The 19,426-nt window shown below is 43.2% G+C and overlaps 4 protein-coding genes across 4 annotated transcripts in view; 2 read left to right on the forward strand and 2 right to left on the reverse strand. All coding sequences in view use genetic code 11, as the record gives it.

Moving 5' to 3' along the window:
- The window catches only part of EGR_08767 (Serine/threonine-protein kinase mig-15), a gene marked incomplete at both ends in the record, with an annotated part of 34,483 nt that extends 32,433 nt beyond the window's left edge, over positions 1 to 2,050 (reverse strand). Inside the window, one exon of the mRNA XM_024498016.1 lies at positions 2,027 to 2,050. Within this exon, the coding sequence (XP_024347593.1) occupies positions 2,027 to 2,050 (24 nt within the window). The remainder of the gene's footprint in view (positions 1 to 2,026) is intronic.
- A 689-nt stretch (positions 2,051 to 2,739) lies between these two features.
- Positions 2,740 to 9,101, forward strand: EGR_08768 (DNA polymerase epsilon subunit 2; the record flags this gene model as incomplete). Its single annotated transcript, XM_024498017.1, has 7 exons — positions 2,740 to 2,838; positions 5,107 to 5,349; positions 5,648 to 5,779; positions 6,977 to 7,243; positions 7,412 to 7,627; positions 7,728 to 8,267; positions 8,721 to 9,101. The coding sequence occupies 7 exons, from the start codon at positions 2,740 to 2,742 to the stop codon at positions 9,099 to 9,101; spliced, it is 1,878 nt and encodes a 625-aa protein (XP_024347594.1).
- Positions 9,102 to 9,872: 771 nt separating this feature from the next.
- EGR_08769 (Splicing factor 3A subunit 2) lies at positions 9,873 to 11,076 on the reverse strand (the record flags this gene model as incomplete). The annotated part of the gene is made up of 4 exons (XM_024498018.1): positions 9,873 to 10,193; positions 10,266 to 10,544; positions 10,616 to 10,746; positions 10,854 to 11,076. 4 exons carry the CDS (start codon positions 11,074 to 11,076, stop codon positions 9,873 to 9,875), a joined length of 954 nt encoding a protein of 317 aa, XP_024347595.1.
- Positions 11,077 to 13,818: 2,742 nt separating this feature from the next.
- On the forward strand, positions 13,819 to 14,095 carry EGR_08770 (Stress-associated endoplasmic reticulum protein 2; the record flags this gene model as incomplete). Its single annotated transcript, XM_024498019.1, has 3 exons — positions 13,819 to 13,902; positions 13,941 to 14,013; positions 14,055 to 14,095. The coding sequence occupies 3 exons, from the start codon at positions 13,819 to 13,821 to the stop codon at positions 14,093 to 14,095; spliced, it is 198 nt and encodes a 65-aa protein (XP_024347596.1).
- Between the last annotated feature and the right edge of the window lie 5,331 nt (positions 14,096 to 19,426).

The raw sequence follows: 19,426 nt of genomic DNA on the forward strand, positions 1-19,426 counted from the left end.
CTGGTAGCAGACTTACTAAAATCTATGAATAAACGCGGAGGAAACTTTGATTTAAGCAGCACTGACGATGTTATAACAACAGAGATATAAGGGCTTTACAGACGGTCAAAAAGAAAACTCAACCGTCGTCGTCGATGGTTCGATGAGTGGGACGAAAAATCTAGTCCTTATGATCAAATCTCTAACAAAAAACATCCCGAAGTAGCCGTAAGAACATTTCCCGATAGATTCAGATGGATCAACTGTGGCTAAATGGAATCATTGGCAAAATTTGGAGACAAATCTAGGACGTGGATGGGTGTGATAATAGAAGCCAAAACGACTTCGGCCTTAATAAAAGAGATCTAAGTAAGAAAAAAAAAGCAATATGACGCACTTCAAAGGAGGTGAGAACTAAGAGGAAAAGAAATGGCGCAAAGCACAGATCAGCAGTACAGTGGGAAACTTAACTGACATCCAGAAGCCCACATCAACTACGTTCTATGCAGGAAATCTATTCGTGAGAAATTTTTAACAAAAGGTGTAAAACATTAATGCATATCAGGTAGCGAATTATTAGAGCATGAAAAGGTGATAGCAAACTCACTCAGTGCTTAAATGCATGAGACTAGGACATTAAGGTCAATACTTAACGAAAGAGCTCATCAACTAAAGATCATTAGTGGAAGTAAATGCGAAGTTGTCACTATCAAAAATCCTCAGGTGTTCAAAAATGAAGAATATAAATGACGAAATCAAATAATAACCGAGACGAAATAGATCGACACTAAGCATCAATTCTAGAAATCAAACTGTTGTTTGCCTCAAAAAATGAGTTAAGGACGCTATATTAAGCACAAATAGTGCCGGTGAATCAGGGTCGCCTGGACTAACGGGCTCACAAGGTGTAAGAAAAGTAGGGAACTAGGAAAGGAAAAAGAGCTGGATTCAACGCATGAAAAGGGTTTGAATTCCCGATGGAGCACACACTGTTAGTTTTGTCAATGAAGAGTGCAGGATGATGCACATTATGAAAGGAAAAAAATAACGTAAATAATGCAAATTGCAAATATGTAATGCTTCAAACATCAAAATGAAGAGAAATCTTGAATAAATAATATTAAACAAATGGGAGAGCGGAATAAAAGGAACACACACCAACGTTGACAATAGAAAAAGGACTACAAATGAGGGCATGAAATACACAAAGAGAGATTAACATACAAGTAAGAACTATAAGGTTCTCCTAGAACAGCCTAAATTGTTCAATTTATTCCTTTGTCTAATGGCGCCAGAGCTGGGGTAGCATTTTTTAGGGCAAACATCATCGGCATCATTTGCCGGAATCCAATTCTTATAATGCTAAGGCTACGAGAAAAATTCATACCAATTCCAAATTACCTGCAAATACCATATTTTGATATTTTTAATTTGCATGCACCTTTTGCAGCTTTTTATACAACGAGAGAATTAGCGGTTGGAATTAAAATATGCGCTTTCCAAATTGTGTAAAAAAATTAAAATCGCTGGCACAATCCAAAATATAAACTGAAATTCAATGCAATAATTTATTTTGGGTGGACTGTAATTCCCTGCCATTCAAATGGTCAAGCCGTCACTTTTGCAATTCAAATGATTCTCCTCCTAGAATTGAGAACCTCAGGTCCTGCTTTGCAATCCGAAAATGATTAGGAAATGCTATAATAGGTTCAAGACCGGTGAATTCAGACCACCAATGACTGAATCACGGATCGTTTTTTAGAATGCGTAGAAGTCACATACTTATGTTATTCCCCTAAATACGACGTAGCATTTTGTCGTATCAGAGGGCACAATATGCTGGTTTCAGTTTACTAGACTGCAGATGGACCAAGGAGGATGAAACACCGCCTTATAAGGCTCCAGAGTTCATAATCATTACCTTTTGTATGATTACTTTGACCATTCAAGACTGAAGCGTGAGCAAACTACGCTTCCACAAAAGGCTCCCAAACGACTTTTGCAGGATAAATAACGCTAACACTGGCAAAGATGCGAGGGCACTAACCCCTAAGGCTCTATATTTTGGCATAATAAGAACTGTCACCACAGCATTGTGTTTGGTTTGCACCACAGAAGGGCTTAAGGGTTAACGGCACGGCCCGAAGGCCAGGCTGCCCGACCAAGAAACAGTGGTGAAGCCTTAAACAGCCCGTCGCAAAAAATAAAATTCAAACAAACAATTTTAGAATGGTGTTTGTTTTAGAATACCGTCTAATCCTTGTTTCTGTCTTCTCACTGGTGTAATTCTCAAAACATTTCATGTGGAAGGGGAGACAATTTTCAGAAAGTCAGGCTACACCTACAGCATGCAATGCAACTGATGGGTGACATTCTCCCAAAGACGGGATTTCCTGATACCATCCTTTATCATGTCTGGCTGATGTCTGGACGTCACACAAAGACTTGTTTGGATCAGAAGACAAGAGTGCCTGTGATAAGCGGGAAAGAAGAGGCTCAGTAGGAGAAAAAAATGTGGTGCATCCAGCCGCGAGAGCTATTTAATTCTTGTTGGTCGGTATGGCTTACCATAGCTTCAGAGAACACTCGGAGCTCCGATTAACCATCCACTGCATAGGCCGCGTGAATTTAATTGCACATCTACATGCTTTACCCAGGTTTCCATAACATTTATTTATTTATCTGCCGGCACTAAATATGCCTTTATCAGCGGCATTTCCTTTTTAAATAACCGCCCCAAATTTATCAATGTTCGTTAAGATGTACATGGGAAGGCGTGGCGCTATTGACAAGGATCAAGGACCGCGCCGTCGAGGGGAAGCACAGCCTACGGACATTGAGGAGCCTCCAAAGCCGAATGTATTGTAAACAACTACTCAAGCACGGCATCATCCCCTTCTGCTAAACGCCCTTTTTGATGCTTCCCACAGATACCCTTCTCTTTTGATCCAAACAAGTTTCTGTATGCCCTCCAACCAATAAGCAGACGTATGAGGTTATTAAAAATCTGCGTCCTGGGGAGACTGTTATCCTTTGGTGGCACTGCGTCCTGTAAGTCTGGTCGAGACGCTGGAACAGCCATTTCTAAATAAAGCCAAGGGTCAAACCATATTCTAAGGTCAGTCGCATATCTTGGTTGCATTCATCCAAAAGTAACACTAGGAGTATTCATTCCGCACACTCGACCATTCTTTATTCTGCTACATTACGAGATGTTAATTGGCTAAAGAAATCAAGATAGCTGTCTGTTGGGATCGATGTCACTTACCTCTGACACTAGATTAGGCCTCCAAGCCATCCCAGAGGAGGACTGTGAGGTATTAGCCCTGGTAGAAAAGATACGCGATCTACGGAGGGTAAAGATCTTAAGTAGTGAAAGGTGTATTTAAACAGACACTAAGTCGCCATGGTCGAGATTAAAAAACTCGTGGCAAAACTGGTGGAACAGAGTTCTCTCATAAACTGGGGATTCTAAGGCGATAAAATCCACTCAACGAGTCATCTCTGAGGTTAAAAAATGCAGAGCCTCTACTCATTCCCACCAGCAAATACGTTCAGCACGAAGGTGGTCCTCACTTCCCTAAAAAATTGCACTACCGATGTGCCGGCTACAGAGGACACCAGTTAAATCTCTCAGTGAATTAAATTTGCATTGAGATGATAAGGATACTTTAACAAATGCGCTGAACATTATAAGCTTCCAAAGAATCGATCTGTCAGCATAAGGAAAAAAAGTTACCTTTTAAAACAAACTATAAAGAAGATAAACCGACACTATAAAGCAAAATACATTTTTATGACAAAATGACTACATAAACGACGATAAAGACGAATCACAACATAGGAAACACAAAAAGTAGTGTTAAAACAATATATCACACTTAATCTGCTTTCTCCTTTCCCTCAAGTACTTGCTCCACTTCCGAATCCGAAATTTGGACACTTTCGTCATTTTTGTTATCAACGAATTCCGGAACAATAAAATCCTCATTATCCTTAAGGATACCAATGTAATGAATCTTCGTATCATCGTACACCTCGACATAGGTGAATCTACTACACTTCAACTCCTGAAAACCCATTACAGAGGCACCACAAAAATTACCTTGAACTGTCTTCTTAGAAGAGGAAGCACCTTCCATATTCCGATAAAGATAGATAAAAAGGAAGTATGTGGAAATGATGCATACAAAGCCTCTTTTATGGGCGGAATATGAAATTCACTAAATCCATGCTTTTCAAAGTCTATTGATCCATCTGCAGACTTTTCCTTCAAAATAACTCCAACTGCCGATCGGCAGGCCTTGGCAACCACTTTACCGGAATTGTCGTAGTATACACCACATTGAATAAGTCTTGGCGCAATGGAATAAGTTTCGGTGAAAAGACTGCCCAGGGTACTGTAAGATCCAACATTAGTTTTGTAATAAAATGTTGCTCCATCTTTTAAATAAGGAATATCTGATGAAATTGACAGACTAGCTGGCTGGAAAATTCCTGAGATGTAACAAAAAACTGCGACGGTACAAATTAGTAAAAGTGAGGTTAGGATAATTAAGCCAACAATTAGCTCCAGCATAGCCGGGCGCCAACTAAAATCCACACCCGGACAAAATCAACTCCTGATTAACGTACGAAGCTTGTGTTTGATTTAAACACAGATGTATAATCGTGCGCATTATTGTAAATCATTACAAGCAAGCAACAGTAAATTGTTTTATATTTTTTTACTAAGATCGGCCACAACAAGTAAACCAACTGGTGAAACTAAATGCAACTATTTACGATTTAGGACATATGCGTGTGAATTGAAACACATCTATATTTTTCTGTGGCACTAAACGCAAGGTTTTTCTTAAAAGAATTTCACTAGTTAGCAACAATAACTTGGTGCTTTTAGCATTTTACCTCATTTCGTTTTAATTAGCCAGGATGCAGCTCTTGAATAAGACGCGGCTCGGTCGGGCGTGTGCGGCTTCTTGTTGTGGAAATGGCCGGTGTACGTTGTCTAATCTTTTATCAACTATGAAGGCGTAGTTGAAGTTTCTTTGTTTTATGGAACATTTGGACTTCTTAGTTTTGTATGGTCATATTCCCTACGCTTTTACCCCATTTCCTTCTTTATAGGAAATAAAGAAGTTCCTCAAATTGAACGGACTCCTACTGGCCCCTGACGCCGCAACCTACCTTGCTTCCACTTTTGACACCATCTCCACTGATGTCGTGAAGCGTTTCGTTGACTGCGTGCTTTCTACTCCCTCACTGGAGGGCAATCGCGTCACTAAAGTCATCTGCGAACAGATCCTCACCAACTGGAAGTCCGAGTCCGACGCTTCCGGAGAAGTTCTCTTTCTCATCAACGCTCTTGATGTGGGTCGCCTTTTCTCACATGCGAGTTGTTTTTTTTTCAAATGTTTTCACATTTTCCAAACTGTAATGTCAACATGGACTCCAATGGGTGGGGATTTAGTACATGATCAACGAAGGTGCATCATTTTTAAGTACCAGGCCTTGTCAACACCAGTCCTCAAATCTTAGTGTGTAGAAAGGCTTTGAGATTTCTGTGTTTTCCAGTGTGCAGTGAATTTCTAAGCCAAATGACTTTTCCTACTTGACTGGTAATCCAAGGATATGGAATATCTCCCCTTTACTGCTTCTCATCTTGAAGGTGCCGCGTTTCAAGTATTGCCAAAACACAAAGAAGTTTGTTCCACTTCGCGCTGCACCAGGGGAGGATGTAAATAGCCTCCTTCCCTCCTCCCCTCTGTGCAAGTCCTTCCTCTTTGCTCATCGATATGAGGTACGCTTTTACGGGAACTGATTTTGAATGAAATGTGCACTTTTTAGAGGTCTCTTGAGGTAAGTTGGAATTAATCCTCCGCGTTTCTCGAGGCCTCATTCCCCTCACCACCTTTGCAAGTCGTGCTGTCCCTTCTATTACATCCTAATAAAATTGCAAGTTTTCGAGTCGTAGTCGATGCTGTCAATGTTGTTTACAAGTATCCCGATGACAAATTATTTTATGCAGTAGATTCTGCGTTTTAAGTCCAAAGCGTCATTTCTGCTTTAGTTGAAATCACTGGGCTTATTTGCATTTTGCTGCTCCGCATGCCTTCAGCCGTGCTGTACGCGAACTTCTCAGTCAGTTTCAAGGGCTTCAAACTGCAGTCACTTCACATTTGACTCACGTATAGACTTTTAAAAGCTGGCAAGACCGTCTTCCCTAGTGCCTGCAACTCGTGAGAGTCTGTAAAACCCTGGCATTGTTTTGCCAGAAGCCTTGTAGAGCTTAGACATGCGTGTTCTTTGCGATGTTCTTCCCACCTTATATTTACATGTCCTAATCTTGCGACTAAACAATAAGTCTGAAAGCCTCTTCGCCTTTTTTTACTTTCTTCAGGTATTCGGTCTTTTGCCTCGTAATAATAAATAAACGAACACCTCACTCGTTGTTACTAAATAATCCGCTTACCTCACATTCCCATACTTCTAAGGTGCGGAGGACTTCCTCCTTAAAAGACCGTGCTTTGCGTGTGCACGTGTGGTGGACTGAAAATACTATTTTTCGCCAAGGTAGATCCTATCGTAACTCGGATGTGTAGAACTTTTTTCCGTAGGAATAATTGGGAGCAGTCATTTGACTGCGAGAGTGTGTTGCTCTTGCAAGAGAAAGCCATACTTACACCTGAGGTTGAGGAGGGAGCTTACTATTCCACCTCATACTCCCCATTCCCATGACATTCTTTCTGGCGGTTAGCCCCTTTACCAGCGTTAGATAATCTTGGGAAATTGAATGGACATTTGGGGGGGGGGGGGAAGTAAGTGTGATACAACTGGAGATGGCTTATTCACTTCTAGCGACAAAGCGTTTATTCGTGTGTTGCCTTCCCTCCATGGAGATCGCATCGCTGTCAAGCATGCTTCATCTTTCAGCAATTCTACAACATACACTTCTGCAGTTGGGTTTACGTTCTCAATCTTCACCTCTATCCTTCAGGTGGTATACCAACGGGTGACTCGAAACCCCCTCTTCTCCGATGAGAAGGGCTTTAAGTTGCGTCCAGTGGAGTTCCTTCTCTCTTCTGGCGGCAAAACGACTTCAGGAGAGGATGTGGAGGAGGAGGAGAAAGATGAACGAAATGGGGAGGCGACAGCGATTGTGATTGTCCTTGGGGTTCTGGTGCAGCTGAAAAACGCCCAGTGGTATCTGGAGGATCCAACAAATCTGGTCAGATTAGACCTCTCCAACACTCGATTTCATCAGGTAGGAGTCTCCTTTCTTTCCCTGGATAATGTATAGGGCCTACGGGTCAGGAAATTGCTGGAAGGCGCGGAGGCCGACCAGCAAGAGACCAAAAAAGCTCCTGCGCTTGAAGACGAGTGATTTCAGTCACCCTTTGCATGACAGTTGAAGTAACTATCGTTTTCTCAGGGTATCTTCTCAGAGGGCGCGATAGTTCTCGCCGAGGGTTACTACGACGATAATGGTGAAGTGTTTCGTGCCACCGGTATCGGTCTTCCACCCGTAGAACGCGCTGCTGAGACGCGAAAGTACTTTAGCGCGACGAATCCGTTCGGTGGGGAGAGTTTGGACGCTCCTGCCGCTCCAGTCGATCAACAAATGTCTCGACTCCTGGACGCATCACCGGTGAGTTTTCAGTAAACAGAGGGGAGGGCCAAACAGGAACTGATTTTCATCGTTGAGTCGAGTTGGATGTAACCTTTGTTGGGCTCCTCTCTCCACACAGGACTCCATGCTGGTCCTCTTGGGTGAGAGCCGTCTAGACGTGACGGGGTGTCTGGAACACCTCGAGACAATCTTCACGGGCTACGCGGACTTTCCACCTTGCGCGTTTCTCCTTTGCGGCGACTTCATCTCTGCCGACTACAGTCCCCACATCAACGAAAAACGCACTTTATTGAAACACCTCTTTAAGCGTCTCACAGGTATTTTTCTTCGGGTCTATGGCGATGCGGAGACACGTGGGCACCGTCAACCGCGTCTGGTGTTGGTTCCAGGGCCGCACGACCCATGTGTGGGACCTCAGGGGATTTATCCCCGCCCTCCACTCCCATCGGACCTCTTTGGAATGGAGGAACGAGGCGCATCTTCTGCCAATTGGCTCTGGTTAGCTACCAATCCATGCAGGTTGAGGGTGTTCACAAGAGAGGTGGTGGTGTTTCGATATGACTATGGGAGACACCTGGTGAGGTATTGTATCCACTTGCCGACTGCGTCGTCAACTTCTCCTGCTGTGGAGGCTGCATCCTGCGACCTCGATGCTGAGGTAAAGGATAAGCGCCTAACTGCCTCTGTTTATTATTCTCCATCCATAAGCTACTCACACGTCTGCCTGTCCGACCGTACAAGATGAAATCGTCTTCTTGATGTAGTCGATTCTTTCCATTACACCCGAATTAGTCTCGTCCATCCGAGGCAGTAGAACTTTTAACTCCATAATCTTTCATCATAGCCACCTCATCAGATGCTAAGACTGCTGTGATGTGGGTATGGATCCAGTACTTCTGGTGTCGATCGCCTTTGAGATGTTGGCAGGAGTCAGGTTGTCCGGCAGTGTACGCCGTTTGGAGTCCCCTGGATGAGTAGATATTTGTGGGTTCAGGTCTTGAGGCTTCGTCATTCACCACACCGTGTTGTGTTCACGCATCCACTGCCACTGCTGTTGCCTTGGCATCGGCCACGAGTGATGGGGCAGACTTGCTGTTTACTACTCATTCAGACACAACAACCGCTGGGTCGGGAACACGGTACAACAACAACAACGGAAGAGAACGCTTCAGCTGCGGTGTTGGGTCGAGGCCTAGCTCGCTGCCTCGCCAGTCAAGGACACCTCACTCCTCTCCCTCTCCACGTCTCTCCAGTCTACTGGGCCTACGATCAGAGTCTCTGCCTTAACCCTCTGCCAGATCTTGTCGTTGCTGTGGAACCGGATGCCATCGCAGATTTGAACGTCGCCTCGTCTTCCATCGTGTCGGGTGGCGAGGATCCCCTCGGTGGTTGTCGATTTGTCAATCCGGGGCGCTTTGGGAGTGAGGAATACAGCTTCAAGGTTTACTACCCGAGCAATAGACTTGTGGAAGATAGTAGGGTGCCCACGTAGATTGGTTGCTGAAATGCCTTCCCAGATGTGTACCAATAAAGTGTATTATTTCTACTTTTATTTCCATTTTAGCAGCGGAGGATGACACGGCAGTCGGGAATTGGATTTTTGGTCACATAGGGAAGACTGGTGGCGTTACCCCATAGCATGGGTGTGGCTGCAGAAGTGCGAAGACCCCGTGTGGCTAAATAGCAGTCAGCGATGCCTCGATGAGATTTCCTGGGGGTTGTAATCATCCGCAAGACAGAAACAATGGTGGTGCCCCTGAGTTCACGGCACAGTTGAAATGCCTATGGCATGGATATAAGTACTATTCCTAGGTGCCGTATGGGAAGGACTCCGGCTTGGTGACTGCAAAGTTGTGGATGCTGTTCCAGAGCTGGAGTATTCTATACCCCAACCAATTTTAGCAGGAGGAATTAGCTCTAAGGCAAGGAAAGGACAGGGCACAACCTTGCATCGATTCAAGAGGGCATTTTCACATGCGCCAGCCCCAACACAGTTTGAGGCCACCTTAGCCCTCATTTTTTACGACTGTCAGTTCTGATGCGAGCAGACTATTCTGCTATTTTAATGGTCCATAGACAATAGTTCCGTGCACAAAAAATGGATTTATAAGAAAGCTTGGTAGATAAACACACCTTAACAATAAAAACTGAAAAATCTGGTAGCAACGAAGAAAAGTGTACAGAAATTGGCTTTATTAAGTCTCAAACGGCACAGGCACTACTCCACAGGCAGACCGAGAGCAAGGTAGGGAAATTTCCTTCTTTACTGGCCGATTGGCGGCGGTGGTGGTGGAGGTGGCGGGGGGGCTGCCAAGAGCGGTGGTGGGGGTGGTGGAGGCGGGGGCTGTGGTACTCCCATTCCGATAGCAGTGAGCGATGGTGGTGGAGGCGGTGGTGGCTGCACTGCCTGCGACATACCAAAAGGCGTCGTTCCGAACGATGGAATGGCTGGCGGAGGAGGTGGAGGCGGCGGTGGAGGAGGCAGTTGAAGCTGCAGCTGCGCCTGCTGGGCACGCGCCTTCTGCATCTCCAACTCACGAATCATCGCGGACGACGTTGATTGATTCTCAAGCTTGTAAGCAAACTACACACCAGTAGTAAAACAACAAATTAGTCGGCTTTACATTATTCCATCCTAGAGGCAGCAAGAACCCACTTGAAGGAAGAACTGCTTCGATGCGGGATTCCAGTAAGTCCAGAACTTCTTTGGATCCTTGTCAACCTCCCGGCTGCGAACTTTGAAGGCGATGGTTTCGTAAGGCTCAGCAGCAAATAGGAGATACTGCCACTTCCTGTCTGGAGGTTCAACATGCTGCTCATAAGCTGACATAAAACGGTGACGTGGAATCACACCAGCAGCGTCGGCGATCTCAGGATAGTCAATTTGAAAGAGCATTGATTGTTGACCTGTCTCCGGATCTTTCTGCTTAGTTACCTAAGGAGCAAACAGCAATCAAAGTAAATGAGAACAAAATCAATAGAAAAATAAGTAAGCAGGCCACATACTTTATAGCCAGGGCGACCAATTTTAATAAATTTCTTCGGTTCAACTTTGGCCTTTTCTGGTTGAAGTGTCGCTGGACCCTCTTTTGCTTGTTCATGCGCGCGTCTCTGAAGGTTGTACTGGTGCTTTTTACCTATAGAATTTGGAAGATTTCGGTTATTTTGAACATTAAGGACAAGTAATTAAAACCAACTTATGGGGGGTGCTTTAATAGACAGACTGAAATTGGGACTACATTACCTTGAGTATGTGCAAGATAGCTGCCCTCATTATTGTGAAGCGTGAGACAAAGCTTGCATTCATAAGTACCCAGGTGATTCTTCATAAAATAGGGATCTTTTTCAAGATCAATAGTGTCCAAGGCCAACTGACGAAGGCGCTCACGCCGGTCGCGATTCGCCTCCGACTCTGATGCTACACCACCAGAGCCGGTTTTGCCTCCAACGCGATGTTGGAAATCCATTTTACCAATACAATTGATGGGAAAGCAAACCAATGACCGAGCGCGAAATTTCGAAGAGTCCGGGTGTAAAACCCAAACAACCAATGGGAAGGCATGAACACAATAACAAAATAATGTAAGTCTCCGAGGCTTCAAGTGCTCCGCAAAGCGATTTCCGCAAATAAAAATATAAAAAATAGCAACCATATTATTTTAAAAGAATTTAGTGCAAATGATTCAGTCTTGTTAGGAAAAATTTGACTCCTATTTGACTGGAATGTTTCTACTGATGCTCTTAAAAGAATACGTTAATTTCAATAACTTTTACGTTCATGAGCTATCCCTACATTCAACCACAGAAACAAAAAAACTAGACAAGTTGGTGTAATGTCACTTCTATCACGGTCTTCAGCGGCATACCGTGCTTTCCACTCACTTGGTAACTGGTCGCCCTGATGGTGAAGTCCAACAAGTACGTGCAACTCATAATTCACCAGAGGTCCAAAGGGCTTTTCTTATCAGACTATAAATGTGCTATTTTTTGATAGGCGAATCACTATTACAGTGTAGCTGTATAATCGTACTGCCAAGGCCAAAGACATTGTATAATATTTGCAAAATTGCTGGATTACAATGTGTCCGTCATCAATAAAGTCGTATTATTTATATGTCTTTTGAAACATACCTTTCGTAAACATAATTAGAACTCATTTTAATCAGTGTGGAGGAAATTTATGGTGACAGAATGTGTTTATCACTCCAATAACTCGTGGGCATTACCAGTCTTACATAAAAGCCTGCAGGCTATAGATTTAAATACAAACAGTAGATATTAGGCGAATTTTAATACATTAACTGTTTAATTTACGGTTTTGGTAAGGGTGACAATTGACGTTTTTTCCACTTAATGTTTGACGGGTGGGCTGGCCTCCGGGCCATGCCAGTACTCTCAAGCCCCTCTATGCGTCGAATGGCTATATTCTGCTATAGCAGTGTGTCTTCTTCCGCATTCGGGGAGGTTCTGCTTTGCCACAAAATTATCAGATAAAATGCACAGACGTAAGTGTAGAACTCAATTGTTTAGTCAATCTACTTTTTTGTAGCGTCCCGAGACTCCCTTAAGACGAAAGAAGACACAATACTCGGGCAGAATATATATATATTCAGCACGGAGAAGGTGTCTGGGCTATTGGCATGGCCCAAAAGGCCAGCCCACCCAGCGAGGTACAAGGGGGCTAATTCGAAGTACAAAAGTGGCGCCTCACCAGAACCGAAAGATAAACCACTATCGTATTACATTTTACTACTTAATCATATCCGCCTAAACTAGGACTTTTTTAAACTTGATACACCAGCCACATAATTTGGGAAAATTTTTTTTGTTTTAGAACAGAAAGTTGCACCTGCTATTCGGCCAAAGGTTTAACACTTGTAAATCTTTATAAATCACATCTGAAAATCCTTTTCCTCAAATCATCTGCCGAAAAAATGCTATGAAGAAAAAATTGTTCAAAATGTTGTGTATTTTTCGCAAAATACTTTTAATACTAAGCTTATTTAGCCCTGGACTACGGTGAAGAATCTGTTTTAACTTTGCTATTGTACCACGTTGGTTTAGCTGGCGTTCAGGCCATGCTAGTAGCCATAGTATATTCTACGTGTCAAACGTATGTATTCTGCCCAAGGGTTGTGTCTTTTATTGTCATCAGGGATGTCTCTGAATGATACTTTGTCGGCAGCGGAAAGCAAACTCGATCTTAAAGGATATCTGTCCTGACTATCACTGCTGAGTTGTAAAACATTAACGGGGCGGAAGAAATACATTAACTGCGAGTAAAAGAATCAAGGATGACGCTAAAGAGAAGGGCTAAAATTGACGTCTACCCTCGACAACTACTCCAGTCCTTTCCTCCGCAGGAAAAATATTGAATTCTGAGGCGACGCTGAAGGTAGAATAATCTGGAATATTTTTAGTGCAGACCTTTCCCACTGCACATACCTAAAGTTGTCGACAAACTAAGCTCGTGATGCCTCTTTGAATCCTCTACTAGATAGACGGAGCCCGGATGGACATGACGGGGCAGCTCCGCAGTGGGAATAATGTGGCAAGGAGAAACAGACACGAGATGCTGATCAAGGGGGGCGCAGGGGACGACGGTCAAACGAGGTAAAGGGTTGCGTGACAAGATGGTTACTTACTTCTATGTTTTAATAAGGAGCCACTTTTGACCTGGCCGATGTACCACGCCGGGTGGCTGGCCTTCGGGCAATTTCAACAGCCCAAATAACCCCTGCATATCGAATGTATGTAATCTGTCCGGGTATTTTTTTTCTTTGTCTTCAGAGAAGAACGAAAACGCCACAACTAAGTCAGTAGCTTCTATTATGATCTAGGGGTGAATATGAAGTGTAATTGAACTGTCAATTTTTTCCCTTATATATTACTTTCAACAACAAAACTTTCTTCCACGTTGCTTATATGCTTCTTTTACAAAAAATCTCGACATTTTTGGTGGAAAGCTGTGCATATAAGGTTCCCATTAAAATTATTTTTGTGGACGCTTTCTCTGGAATTATTTTGAAAAGCAATGCATAGAATTAAATGAGAACTTTTTTAAGCTTTACAGTTTTTTGATTCGCTTATACACATTATACGAATTTGTATAATTATACATGTTGCATTTTCTGAGGAATATTTGTTGGAGTTCACCCCTTTTACGCGCCTGGGTTACGTTTTACGTCCTGTTGTTGCTCTCGCCAAGAATGAGCGCTAAACAGCGAATGAAAGTGCAGAATGAGCGTGCTCACAGCAACATTGCTAACCGTGGCAATGTCCCAAAATCACTGGTACTGTTTTAAATTATGTTGCTCAACGCACCCTCTAGAAATCTAACGACGATCAGTCGAATTTGAATGCGTGGGTTCTCGGTCTCATTGTATTTGTCGTTTGTGGTTCTGGTAATTGTTCCTTTCTTTTTTGGAATTCTCGTTTGCTTTAGTTGTCTTCGAAATCATCCAACACATAAGAATGGCTTTCTAACTTATTTAATTTACAACGGTGCTCTTTCAAGGTGTGTTCTGCAAGTACGTCTGTGTGAAGTAACTTTGAACGTCAAAACCAGTGAATTGCTGGCCCAACTATTGTGTTCTTATCGGGGAGGACATGAGGGTATGTTGTGGATGTAGACGTGAATGGTAGGGATTCATTATGTGGGTGAGCACATCATGCTTTCTACAACAGCAGTGGAAGATTCGTATGCAGTACTGGTTCGTACGTGTTGTTTTTAGAGGCGTTAGTCTCAAATTATTACATTTAAGTCTAAAGATGTCCTGATTACGAGTATATTTCGAACTTTTGCTGTATTATTGTTAGCTAAGGGGTCATTTTAGAATGTGGACCTTTGCTTGTCAAACTGGTCAATTCACCTTGTGTGGACCTTTGAAGTGGTTTCTTCATTCCGAGCCTGGTGTGTAGCGTTTATAAGGATGCCAGGATACCGCCTTTTGATCATTACCGTGTCACTTAATTTTATCGCATGAATCCTTACTGCTAAGGCTTGAGTATAATCTTGATTTTTCTTTGAGTTATCGATTGTCATCAGGTTATTTTTTCTAGTCCACTGGACCTTTGTATGCCATTTCCCTACGTTGCAAATAGTTTTCTAGATTTGGTATTCAGATAAGTAGCTTCTTATTATTTTGGGGCTTTTTAATTCGAAATCGATGTAACTCTGTGGTCACATGCAGCTTGCGTTGTTTTTCATCTCATCTTACCTAGCGCCACTTAAGAGATTAGCACTTGTTAGTTTTGGGGCCTTAAGGTGTGCGTATTCTGGATGCTGTCAACATTGTCGCAGCCCTAGTCCCTCGGTGACTTCGTTTTTTATTCAAGTCGGTCACTAGCTGCCCAGTGGTAGTATGTGTGCTTGTTGGTTGCCCTCCTGGTGCCACTCCACGCCTGAAAGTCTCGCAGTTTCAGATCGGGGTAGCTAGGAGGTTAAATGTTTGGAGTGAGGTGTCTATGCGACTTCTACGCTCCCCGACCCCTCTGCTCTTCGCCATCGTAGTGCTTCGGCGTTTTTGTTTGTAGCTCCAACTAATTTCATTTTCCACCATAGCTACGATAATGTTCTTGGGAGTTTATCGTGGATATTACATTGTTGAAGCGTGAGACATTTTCGTTGTCTTCCACAATTCTAATGTCGTAAGGATCAAATCGGGGAATTAATAGAATGATTATTTTGTGCTGCGATCTCGTTGCTTTTGTTCTATCTGGATATAACTTGGTCATGTCATGTGCTCTTCATCTGTTTATATTATGACTGGGCGTGTTAAACCGTGAAACAAGCGAATTGGTTTACCTTGAAACACCAGTTCTAGGTAATTACGTCCTTTTATGGTCCCACAATTGCGGAGCGAATAACTGTCACGAACTGCTGTAGTCGTCGATTTTCGTCTGTGACTCTGATCATTGAATGGGGTGACTGGTTAGCATTCTTCCACGGCTTGGTCTACTGCGTGGCAGTTCTCTCTTTCATCAACCTCCTTCTAATTAAACGGCTTTTCGGGATTTATGTCGGCTTTCTCACTTCGCGATCTTTACATTCTCCTGAATTGAAATGGTAGTAATAATGAAAAACGCAATGAATGCGTAAGTAGCTAGGCAGGTCTGGAGTGGAGGGACCAGGGCTGGATAAGTAAATCAGTAGAGGGGATGAGGAGGTTTGTCGTTGGGTTCAAGGTGAATGAGAAGACGAGGAGTCGAGACGTGGACAAGTGAATTAGTAATGACTCAGAGCGTTCGTGGAAGCACGAGTTATTGAGTTAACCACGAGAGGTGAAGGTAGGCGAACCAGGAATTAATAAGTGGGTGAGAATGGGGGTAGCCAAGTAAGCAGATAAGGTGTTTAGCTAAATGATGCCCGGTGTTTCAGACTTTGGGGACCCCTTCAAATCGCCTGTCACGCATGCTTGACGCCTTAACTTTTCGAACCGGGTTGCGTCTCATGTCTTGTTAGAAGGTCAGGGAATAGGGTGGCATAACGAAACTATTCAAGCTTGACAGTGTCGCGCTGAGGGAGGTCACTTTTCATCTGATTCGCGATGCTCGTCCAGGCAGCTGCTCACTTGGGTCGCTGCATTCATACTTCCTCCTTCCCGGAATGAAGGTCTGCTGTGCTGTTGTTACCTCAAATGGAGGTGGTAGAGCTACACTCCACATCTTGATGGCAACCTATTGTTCAATGGCCTAACAAATGTATGGTTGTACGGACGGATGGACGTCTGCTGTGCTGTTGCCACCTACGTAAATAAATAGAGGATAGATGGATGGATCCAGGATGGATGGGTGGACGGAGAGATCATCTAGGAATAGCTAAAATCAACGATTGGGAAGCAGATAGACGGAAGCATCAAAACGGGTTGAAGAAAAGGCGCCTTGATCTTTCCTTTTCTGAAGAGTCAAGTCAAGGATTAACAGCCACTTCCACCCTGTCGCTTCCTTCATACAACGTCGTCTAATCTTGATTGACGTGGAAAGCTGAGACAAGTACCGACACGCCTTCCCCCCGCCATAACACTAATAACACTCCAAAAGTAACAGCGCTGAAGTGTCTATATAAGTAGCCTTTTTTTTAATTTTTAATTAAAAGGTTCATCTCTTGTGGCGTCATTAAGTGAATTTATCTGGTGACTCGTAATTGACCACTTTAATCCCACAAATCAGGGTTAGTCTAACAGCTTGTCGCCACCAGTTGCCCTTCATAAAATCACTACAGTCGCGCCGAGTACAGGCCACTGCCAGAAAAACCATGACTGGGCGAAATTACACAAAAAAAAATGACGCCTTAGCAACCGGTCTAACCGACATCTAAACTGGCGCCCCTCAAGCGTTGAGCCATGTCAAGATATTGCAAGCTGATTGGATCAAAGTAACCACTGATTGATCGGCGGACGGGACTTTGACCAATGCGAACTTTGGTCCATCCAATCCACGTTGGTCACCGTGACAACACTGAAACAATCAAGCCATGTTTCAGCAATAATTTCTCAACCAAAAAACGGCCCCTTTAAGGTGATTCGCGTTCAAATCCAATCGGAATGATTTTTTTGTAGCACACACTGGATTTGGAGGCAGAAGTTACTTTAAAAAATTCTTGTAAATTATATACCTTTTAAGTCAAGAGAAAGGAGCAAACAGTTTTGATTGCACTGCCGTAAAAGCAGTCACTCAAGCAACTTGTTTTATACACCCCCGAAAAAAACCCTAGAGACTAATGATTGATCCAGACTAACGCTATAACTCCTAAGCCTCCTTCTTGCACAAGAGTAGCAAGTTTTGCCTCACTCCGTGGTAGATGGGGTCGTTCTGTCACCTGGCTGCTATCGCCAAGAGCATGCACCAACTACACTCTCCTCAAGAGCACTCATGTGAGTTTATTTTGTGGGGTAGCATTTCATCGTTGGATTACTTTAGAGGCTAGGGCCCCGAGTACAGCGTTTTTCCCGCTGAAGTAAGTCCTCAACTTGGTAGTCCATTTTAGTCTCTAGGCCAGTGGATCTCTCCCACTGTAGGTTCAAACAGGCACCAAGTTTGCTGAAGTGGAGGGAGGCGTCAGACATGCCCATTCATTCTATCATCCAGCCAAACCAACCATTTTCCAGGCTATTTTCAGTGGAATAGTAAATTATTTAAAATAATTCTTGAGCTAGTCTAAACATGCTTGTCAGGTGGAAGTCAATGCAACAAAAGTTTCTGTGACCCCAAATTCCCACACAATTATTTGGTAGATCAAACATTCTTTTCATCTATTTGACATAGCTTGAACTATGACAAGTACCGCGCTTGCATAGTAAAAGTGGGGCACTCCTTCATGATCATGCGGTCTCACTAGCGATTGACGCGAAGCGAATAAGTGATGGAAGTATACGCAACGATTTAAGTAGCTGTCACGCCGCCTACTTAAATTGGGTTTAAGTAGACTATCCACAGGCATTGGTTTGCTGTGTTGATGTGTCATTAGTGATTTTAATCATAATGAAGTAGAATTATGAGTCATTTTGTACTGCGAAACTAAGCCACACGACTTTGTCAGCTTTCTTACCCACACACAGAAAGGTGGAGAGTATGTAGACGTGGCTGGAGAATCGTGCATTTCAGTGAAAGGTGCAATTTACATAAATTAAAGAGTAATCGTAGGAAAAGGCAGAAAATTGAACAACTGACTGCTTTCCTCTGCATGAGAAGCGCAGCTACCATAAGTGGCATGTAAAGCAGTCGGTCGTCGGAGGGGCGTGCTGACGGCAATTAGACGCGCGTCAAGCGGTACATTTGTTTTCAACCAGGGCAGCATTTTCAAATTTAGTGAGCCATAATTTGCGCTAGGCTTAACTTTACCCTAACATGACGTTTAGAATCCAAATTTCTTTTCCGTCCTTCTTTGTATTAATAGCCGTCCTAAAACTGGTGGATGGATAAACTTGATTTGGCTGCAGTAACTTAAACTAACCGATCCAGCGGTGGATGCAATAAATTATTTAAAAAGGTTTGAAAAATGGAAAAGGATTCACCAAGTTATCAGGCATTATTATTAGCAGAACAAATGGTTTATTTTTGAGCAAATACTTACAAAGTCGTATGCAACGTTGGTAATAGTATATACCCACACCCCAAAACAAAATTGCCAACCTACTTTTTACAGTTGTTAATGTAGATGTAATGGGGATGTCAAGAAGAAAATGAGCTGAGATCCCCAAATAAAGTGATGACCACCAAAAATGCTTGTAACTTCATGTGACCACTAAGGATGTCACATGGTAATTCGTGCGGTATTAATAGAAGTACAAACTACTTGCTAAATACTTCATTCACGAGCTTATGTTCCCTGAGGCAGTGCTTTTTGTCAAGACCACTGATTTGACGTGTGCTTCATCGGAGCTTGAAACGCCCGCTGATAACTCAACCGACCAGTCAACTAACACAAGGACATTACTTCTGACAATAATTCCGTGTCATATGACTTGCTTAATTCAGCACAAACTTGAATTCTACTGAAAATTAATAAGTAGTATGCCTGGTATGACTGGTTACGAATTAATGGAAGGCTCAGGGCGCTAAGCTGGTGACAAAGGGTAGGGGATTTGGACCAAAAGCTTACCTATCCTTCAATCAATTTATTAATCATTCTAATGAGTATATTTTTTTAAAGATTGTAAAGAAAAATGGACGTCACAGTGAATTGGGAAGAGAAAGGCAGAAAGATGGTGGTTTTTGTAATTAAAAAGGCAAAGACGTGCACCGCTCTGTAAAATATTCAGCAAAGAGATGCCAGCGTGGGAAATTTCACCTCACTTGAAGCGTAGCAACACTAGG

The sequence above is a fragment of the Echinococcus granulosus genome (genome assembly GCF_000524195.1).
Source record: "Echinococcus granulosus chromosome Unknown EG_S00118, whole genome shotgun sequence".
In the NCBI taxonomy this organism is placed as follows: domain Eukaryota; kingdom Metazoa; phylum Platyhelminthes; class Cestoda; order Cyclophyllidea; family Taeniidae; genus Echinococcus; species Echinococcus granulosus.